This window comes from Oncorhynchus nerka, linkage group LG13 (assembly GCF_034236695.1).
Source record: "Oncorhynchus nerka isolate Pitt River linkage group LG13, Oner_Uvic_2.0, whole genome shotgun sequence".
NCBI classification, from domain to species: Eukaryota; Metazoa; Chordata; class Actinopteri; order Salmoniformes; family Salmonidae; genus Oncorhynchus; species Oncorhynchus nerka.
Genome location: NC_088408.1, coordinates 11518153 through 11527601, shown reverse-complemented (window position 1 = coordinate 11527601; position 9449 = coordinate 11518153). Strand labels below are relative to the sequence as shown.

The 9449-nt window shown below is 46.4% G+C and overlaps 1 protein-coding gene across 1 annotated transcript in view; it reads left to right on the top strand.

Moving 5' to 3' along the window:
* The first annotated feature begins 3136 nt into the window (after positions 1-3136).
* The window catches only part of actc1a (actin alpha cardiac muscle 1a), an 8288-nt gene continuing 1975 nt past the window's right edge, over positions 3137-9449 (top strand). Inside the window, exons 1-5 of the mRNA XM_029676281.2 lie at positions 3137-3245; positions 7572-7725; positions 7991-8119; positions 8431-8626; positions 9329-9449. The exon at positions 9329-9449 is cut by the window's right edge and continues 41 nt beyond it. Coding sequence (XP_029532141.1) covers positions 7597-7725; positions 7991-8119; positions 8431-8626; positions 9329-9449 — 575 coding nt within the window. The 5' untranslated portion in view covers positions 3137-3245; positions 7572-7596. The remainder of the gene's footprint in view (positions 3246-7571; positions 7726-7990; positions 8120-8430; positions 8627-9328) is intronic.

Sequence of the window (9449 nt, the reverse complement as noted above, 5' to 3'; positions counted from 1 at the left end):
GGGCTATTGTGTGTAGATTGATAAAGGGGAGAAAAAAATATATTTTCATCCATTTTAGAATAAGGCTGTAACTTACCAATGTGGAAATAGTCAAGGGGTCTGAATACTTTCTGAATGCAATGTATGTATTCAATCCAGCAATTATTCTCCAATATTAGGTTTAATTTATTTGCACCAAAGAAAATAAGTGATAAACAGCGATGCAGATAAAAACAGAATGCAGGTTGGAACGCAAAGGACTCAATATAGATACAAGAAGCCTTGAAGTTTTTGGTGTGAAACACGTTTCTTCTTTAAAGGCTGAGAATAGGCCATAATGACTAGGTTATCTAAAGATACTCACTTTGAAGGCTGAGAATAGGCCATAATGAGTAGTTATCAGTGCTACAGGTTATCTAAAGATACTCCCTTTAAAGGCTGAGAATAGGCCATAATGAGTAGTTATCAGTGCTACAGGTTATCTAAAGATACTCCCTTTGAGGTACATCAACAGTACACGTACAGCAGCTACCAATGGAATACCGCATTCCTATTGGACCTTACTGGGCCAAGACTCTCTATATATATATTTTTTAAACTCTGTCTCCTGATAGGACACAAAGCCAGAGTGTATGTGGGCACGGAGGGAAAACCCTCTCTGTCACCCCAAAGAGGGAGGTGACGAAAAAGGAGTTGTGGCAGAGGACGTTACCTCCAGGAGCTGCCACAATGTGCAGCCGCCGACACCTGTTACCCAGCATGCCCCTAAAAGGAGAGAGAGGCGCCAATCAGAGCAAAGTTACTGCCCGGCTGCTGCCACAGGCTGTCCCCAAGACCCGCAGAGCCAAGCCGAGCAGACGGTCTGAACTTTGGACCCCCTCTCGCTCTTCTCTCTCTCCCTCCCTCTCTCCCTGCCCCCCCCTCTCTTAACTTCTAACCCCCTTCCCACCCCCCTCTGTTACTCTCTTAACCCCCCAGCTGTCTGGCATGTTTCTGGCTCTTCACTCTCAAAAATACCATAACGGCTCTTGGCTGGAAAATGTACACAGGCACTATCCCACCACAGACACTATACCACTACAGGCACTATCCCACCACAGGCACTATCCCACCACAGACACTATCCCACCACAGACACTATACCACTACAGACACTATCCCACCACAGACACTATACCACTAGAGACACTATCCCACCACAGGCACTATCCCACTACAGACACTATCCCACTACAGACACTATCCCACCACAGACACTATCCCACCACAGACACTATCCCACTACAGACACTATCCCACCACAGACACTATCCCACTACAGACACTATCCCACCACAGACACTATCCCACCACAGGCACTATCCCACCACAGACACTATCCCACTACAGACACTATCCCACCACAGACACTATCCCACCACAGACACTATCCCACCACAGACACTATACCACTACAGACACTATCCCACCACAGACACTATACCACTACAGACACTATCCCACCACAGACACTATACCACTACAGACACTATCCCACCACAGGCACTATCCCACCACAGACACTATACCACTACAGACACTATACCACTACAGACACTATCCCACTACAGGCACTATCCCACTACAGACACTATCCCACTACAGACACTATCCCACCACAGACACTATCCCACCACAGACACTATCCCACCACAGGCACTATCCCACCACAGACACTATCCCACCACAGACACTATCCCACCACAGACACTATCCCACCACAGACACTATACCACTACAGACACTATCCCACCACAGACACTATACCACTACAGACACTATCCCACCACAGACACTATACCACTACAGACACTATCCCACCACAGGCACTATCCCACCACAGACACTATACCACTACAGACACTATACCACTACAGACACTATCCCACTACAGGCACTATCCCACTACAGACACTATCCCACTACAGACACTATCCCACCACAGACACTATCCCACCACAGACACTATCCCACCACAGGCACTATCTCACCACAGACACTATCCCACCACAGACACTATCCCACCACAGACACTATCCCACCACAGACTGGACTGCCCCTCAAACCACTTCTTAACGAGACGCCCCCAGGGGGGTCTAAAGTTACACCCCCACCGCCTACCCCCCCCCCCCCCCTCTGACAAACACCCCCATCTGAGCTTAGTCATATTAACGTGACTGTCTCACTGGGTCATGGACAGGAGGACAGTTTCAGTGAATGGAGCTGAGATTTCAAGCTTCAAGTTTCAGTTAGGATATGTAAATACAATACAGGGTCTGTGTTAAGTTGTGACTTCAATATTTCACTCCGTGTTGGGATGAGATGACAACCGGTAGAGCGATATTGGATGATTGACGTGAATAAATAATTTTGTGATTGTCTGTTATGAGCTTAAAGATGTGGGACAGGGTAAACAAATCATATGCCCTTCGTCAACAAAAACAGACCGGCCGGATCAATAAGCTCCTGTCATATTCAGCGACAACACTTGTAGGGTTATTTGAGACGTTCATATGCAAAAGAAAAAGGATCAACATTCTCAATGTATGCTTTAGTAATTTATAATCGTTATAAATATCCAAATCTCTATGCAAATGATGTAAAACATGCAGATGAATTGTCTTTCCTTCTCTCCATTATAACACAATAACAAACCGGATAAATCTGATATAACAGTAGACTATTTTCTCTCCCCAAATCCCAAAAGGCCAGAAATTCCTTGACAGTTTTATTGCATTGTCTGAGCTAATCGTCTTCCTCCTTTTATAAAAGTCAAACGTCAGAATGAAAGAGAATTATTTCACATCAATCAGTTAACACCTACTTCATCATGACCCAACTATAATCAACCATAACACAATAATGGAAAGAAATCTAGAAATAATCCCTTTCACTTCCCTCCGCCAACCATTCCTTATTTTTGTACCAGTCGGCCACCCAGGCAGTCAGGCAGTCAGGCAGTCAGAGGCGGTGCTAGAACCCTCCGTCTCCTAGGTAACAACACTCTGTTTTAGATGGCGTCCCGTCAGGAAGGAGGCCTCTGAGTGACACAGGATAGACGTTCTAGTGAACCGTTATCTAGAAGTTCTTATTTGGGCTTGTATAAACTCTTGGTCCCGCCTCCAGCTTCCAGGCCGCTGGTCCTGGGACAAGGGGGCATATTTAAGGGACACCTCTCACCCTCATCCTTTATCCCAGTGGAAACTCCGGTCTTGGCGTACAACTTGGTGAGTGTCTTCTTTTGCTTTGTTCATGTTCCACTTACTGCCCTGTAGCACTGTTTCTCTAGTGGACTCAGTACTGTCTATAACACTGTTTCTCTCTCTAGTGGACTCAGTACTGTCTATAACACTGTTTCTCTACTGGACTCAGTACTGTCTATAACACTGTTTCTCTACTGGACTCAGTACTGTCTGTAACACTGTTTCTCTCTCTAGTGGACTCAGTACTGTCTATAACACTGTTTCTCTCTCTAGTGGACTCAGTACTGCCTATAACACTGTTTCTCTCTCTACTGGACTCAGTACTGTCTATAACACTGTTTCTCTACTGGACTCAGTACTGTCTATAACACTGTTTCTCTACTGGACTCAGTACTGTCTATAACACTGTTTCTCTACTGGACTCAGTACTGTCTATAACACTGTTTCTCTCTCTAGTGGACTCAGTACTGTCTATAACACTGTTTCTCTCTCTAGTGGACTCAGTACTGTCTATAACACTGTTTCTCTCTCTACTGGACTCAGTACTGTCTATAACACTGTTTCTCTCTCTAGTGGACTCAGTACTGTCTATAACACTGTTTCTCTACTGGACTCAGTACTGTCTATAACACTGTTTCTCTACTGGACTCAGTACTGTCTATAACACTGTTTATCTACTGGACTCAGTACTGTCTATAACACTGTTTCTCTACTGGACTCAGTACTGTCTATAACACTGTTTCTCTCTCTACTGGACTCAGTACTGTCTATAACACTGTTTATCTACTGGACTCAGTACTGCCCAGTACCTGTAGCCGCTCTGTTTAATTGATTATTGGACTACTTCAGACAGACGACGATAGGGAGAGGGGTGCTGAGAGGAAGATGGCTACAGTACATGACTTGTTAGTGCTGGGAAAGGATCCACACTTTGTCAGCTATTCTTAGAGAGCATTGTGCACTGTGTTGTTGTCATTTTGGAAAGGGAAGAAACGCCAGGATCTTGGTTTAACAGCCTTGGAGCTACTATTGTAATTGAAAGAGAGAACACATAGAGATCACCTGTAGAGTTAACACCTGCAATGGGTGTCTACCTACTTCTAATTGGCTTTTAGAGAAGGATGTTCATGAGAGAGCTTGAGAATGAATCGTTTTGAGAGAAATTGTGAAGAAAGAATATTAGGAGAAAGAAAGAGCTGAAGAGAGAAATGGGATAAATGAAGGGAGTTGAATGGGGAGTGCAGGACAGTGGCAGTTGCCCGGCAGCCAGGGCTTGTTGTGATTGATTGACATGCCATGCTGTTGGCAACACATGCTGGTGACAGGCCATGCTGGTGGCAACACGTGTGAACAGTGACCTGTGGCTCTGGTGGATTAGAGGGGGTGGGGGGGGGGGCACTGTGAGTGGCCACTGTGTAGTACCAGGCCTTCCGACTCCTGACCACTGGTCAGGCATCCTGACCAGGCCTCAGGCTTCCTGACCAGGTCACTAATGACCACACACTGACCAGCTGCCAGGCCTCTAGGCCACTAATGAAGGGAGCTGCCAGGCCTCTAGACCACTAATGAAGGGAGCTGCCAGGCCTCTAGACCACTAATGAAGGGAGCTGCCAGGCCTCTAGGCCACTAATGAAGGGAGCTGCCAGGCCTCTAGGCCACTAATGAAGGGAGCTGCCAGGCCTCTAGGCCACTAATGAAGGGAGCTGCCAGGCCTCTAGGCCACTAATGAAGGGAGCTGCCAGGCCTCTAGGCCACTAATGAAGGGAGCTGCCAGGCCTCTAGGTCACTAATGAAGGGAGCTGCCAGGCCTCTAGGCCACTAATGAAGGGAGCTGCCAGGCCTCTAGGCCACTAATGAAGGGAGCTGTCAAGCCAGGGTTGGAGGGATCAGACTTAGGGGCTGGCTGGCTGTAGGGTGATGGATAGAGTGATAGACGGATGAAGCGATAGAGAGAGAGGTGGACTGGAGGGAGGTATGGAGGGACAGTAACACATGCTTTGAAGGGAGCAGCGGGCTGGGGAGGGAAGGAAGGAAGGAAGGAAGGAAGGAAGGAAGGAAGGAAGGAAGGAAGGAAGGAAGGAAGGAAGGAAGGAAGGAAGGAAGGAAGGAAGGAAGGAAGGAAGGAAGGAAGGAAGGAAGGATAGAGAGAGGTGACTGGAGCGATAGTAACACTTGCTTTGAAGGAATCTGTCAGACCAGGGCTGGAGAGGGGGATGGAAAGATGGATGTAAGGATAGAGGGATGGATGGATGTAAGGATAGAGGGATGGATGTAAGGATAGAGGGATGGATGTAAGGATAGAGGGATGGATGAAGGGATAGAGGGATGGATGGATGTAAGGATAGAGGGATGGATGGATGTAAGGATAGAGGGATGGATGGATGTAAGGATAGAGGGATGGATGTAAGGATAGAGGGATGGATGTAAGGATAGAGGGATGGATGTAAGGATAGAGAGATGGATGGATGTAAGGATAGAGGGATGGATGTAAGGATAAAGGGATGGATGTAAGGATAGAGGATAGAGGGATGGATGTAAGGATAGAGGGATGGATGGAAGGATAGAGGATAGAGGGATGGATGTAAGGATAGAGGGATGGATGTAAGGATAGGGGGATGGATGTAAGGATAGAGGGATGGATGTAAGGATAGAGGGATGGATGTAAGGATAGAGGGATGGATGGAAGGATAGAGGATAGAGGGATGGATGTAAGGATAGAGGGATGGATGTAAGGATAGAGGGATGGATGGATGTAAGGATAGAGGGATGGATGTAAGGATAGAGGGATGGATGTAAGGATAGAGGGATGGATGTAAGGATAGAGGGATGGATGTAAGGATAGAGGGATGGATGGATGTAAGGATAGAGGGATGGATGTAAGGATAGAGGGATGGATGTAAGGATAGAGGGATGGATGTAAGGATAAAGGGATGGATGTAAGGATAGAGGATAGAGGGATGGATGTAAGGATAGAGGGATGGATGGAAGGATAGAGGGATGGATGTAAGGATAGAGGGATGGATGTAAGGATAGGGGGATGGATGTAAGGATAGAGGGATGGATGTAAGGATAGAGGGATGGATGTAAGGATAGAGGGATGGATGGAAGGATAGAGGATAGAGGGATGGATGTAAGGATATAGGGATGGATGTAAGGATAGAGGGATGGATGGATGTAAGGATAGAGGGATGGATGGATGTAAGGATAGAGGGATGGATGGATGTAAGGATAGAGGGATGGATGTAAGGATAGAGGGATGGATGTAAGGATAGAGGGATGGATGTAAGGATAGAGGGATGGATGGATGTAAGGATAGAGGGATGGATGTAAGGATAGAGGGATGGATGTAAGGATAGAGGGATGGATGTAAGGATAGAGGGATGGGTGTAAGGATAGAGGGATGGATGTAAGGATAGAGGGATGGATGGATGTAAGGATAGAGGGATGGATGTAAGGATAGAGGGATGGGTGTAAGGATAGAGGGATGGATGTAAGGATAGAGGATAGAGGGATGGGTGTAAGGATAGAGGGATGGATGAAGGGATAGAGGGATGGATGGATGTAAGGATAGAGGGATGGATGTAAGGATAGAGGGATGTACGGAAGGATAGAGGGATGGATGAAGGGATAGAAGGATGGATGGAAGGATAGAGGCAGGTTTGGAGAGGGACTGGAGGGACAGTAGCACATTCTGTCCAGCTCCCATCCATGGGAAACAGGAGTTACTGTTGTGCCGACAGCTGAGGAGGGACCTATAGGCCACCACTGTTACTTGTCAACAGACAAGCTCCTTCAGCTGCGACATAGCTCTGTTAAAGATAGGGGAGGAGGGGGGAGGAAAGGGGTAGAGGAGGGAGAGGGAGGGGATGTAGTGTTCCGTGAGGCTGCTTTTTGGAATGACAAGGGCCATGGCTAAGAATAGAGACTGTGGTGTGGGGGGCTCTACTATGTCCCTTTTTGGCTTTACATGGAAGCTCTGACAAAGAGGGAGAAGATAGGTTATCAGTGGCCCGTAAGAGGACTAGGTTATTTCAACGACACTTTTGAAAAGGTCTTTCTAGGAACATTTGAAATATTTGCACTTTGAAATAGTGAATGTATGACAACATTTAAAAAAAACAGATATCATGAAAATAGGCAGTGCAGTACTGTTTATATAAAACCAATATGATAATTCACTAGTATTTAATGTAACAGGTGCTTCAATGTCGTTATAGTGCTTAACTGTTAATTAATGCATAGAGGTAGCCTCCAGTCTAGTGATAAGCTCATGTACTGGGTGTTTGTTATGGTGTTACTGTAATAAGCGCCCAGACGGAGCTCTTACCGCCGTGCCTCCCCTCCCAACAGAAGGTCATCCTAAACAAGACCAATCATGTGTGACGACGATGAGACTACTGCCCTCGTGTGCGACAACGGCTCTGGCCTGGTCAAGGCTGGGTTCGCCGGTGATGACGCTCCCCGCGCTGTGTTCCCATCCATCGTTGGACGCCCCCGTCACCAGGTACGCTACTTGCTGAGAAAGAACGGATAGCCATTGCCGGTTACTAACGGATTTGTTTGTGTACTTATGCCATGACGTAAAAGTTACGAGGCTATAAGGTGACATATTGTGATGTAGTGATACAGATAATGTAGTGTAGTTTGCGTTTGTAGCATTGCATTGGTAATAAGACGCACGTCTAGCCATGCGTAAATGTGGGGTAAAGTTTGATCCACGCGTTGTGCGTATTGTGAACTCTCCTGACCTATGCTTCCCCTCTATGTAGGGTGTGATGGTGGGAATGGGACAGAAGGACAGCTATGTGGGAGACGAGGCTCAGAGCAAGAGAGGTATCCTGACTCTGAAGTACCCCATCGAGCACGGCATCATCACCAACTGGGACGACATGGAGAAGGTGGGTATGAGAGACGAGATGCTACTAGAGATATTGGACACGATTGTAAGATGATAAAAGCAACACTTAATTTCTCAAGATACACATATACTTAGAGACTGGAAGTGAAGGATACTATCCAATATGAAGTTAAGACTTATCGACACACATAAATATTTTTTTAAAAGCAACATAAGAAATATTTTTGGAGCTAAATTATGCCAAACAGCATGACTTCAAAGGGACAGCTTAATATTTCTCTATCTCACAATGTGTTATATTGTTCCAGAACCACGTCTCTGACCGTGTCTGTCCTCTACTTCCTCTACCAGATCTGGCACCACACCTTCTACAACGAGCTGCGTGTGGCCCCTGAGGAGCACCCCACCCTGCTCACTGAGGCCCCCCTCAACCCCAAGGCCAACAGGGAGAAGATGACCCAGATCATGTTTGAGACCTTCAACGTCCCCGCCATGTACGTGGCCATCCAGGCCGTGCTGTCCCTCTACGCCTCCGGTCGTACCACCGGTGAGAAACGAGCCGAGGAGAAAGACTCCATACATTAACGTACAATTCAGATCCAGTACATTATTGTGTCTCATGCAACGTTTCATTACATGAGTCGTAGTTTACACCATTTAAGATGAACATAAAGCTGTTCCATTCTATGTCCTCTGGTTGTAACACTGGTGAGATTCCACAGGACGTCAGACCATCACATTTACAAAGAACCACAATAACTTTAACATTAACAAGTGCTGCTCACATTGCTCACATGATACCTTCGAGACTCTGTAGGGATGGTGATCTACTACAACAGACAAGTAGATTCAGCCGTGGGACGTTTTTGTCTGAGCGGATGGTCAGGGGGGGCCGGAACATAATTATCATCATTTGTACACTGCAAATTGACCACAAGTAAAGACCAAATTTGATAATTTCAGACATTGAGACACTATCACATATGTCTCTCTTTTTATGAGTGGAAATACTTGGGAACAGATTTTTTTGTTTTTTGCTGAATTCCTGGTGAATTTGCAGTCTTTAAAAAAGATATATTCACATTTTTTACTAAACTTTTGGGGAGCAAAATAAAAAGTATTGCGGCCCAGTATTTAGTGTAGAGGCCACCTGTTGTCGAGCCCTGCACTACAGTATCACATCCAACCACAAGTTATACGTGAAAATCAGCAGGTCCGTGATCTGTGTCCACCTCCATCCTTTCCTCAGGTATTGTGCTGGACTCTGGTGATGGTGTGACCCACAACGTGCCCATCTATGAGGGTTATGCTCTGCCCCACGCCATCATGCGTCTGGATCTGGCGGGTCGCGACCTCACTGACTACCTGAT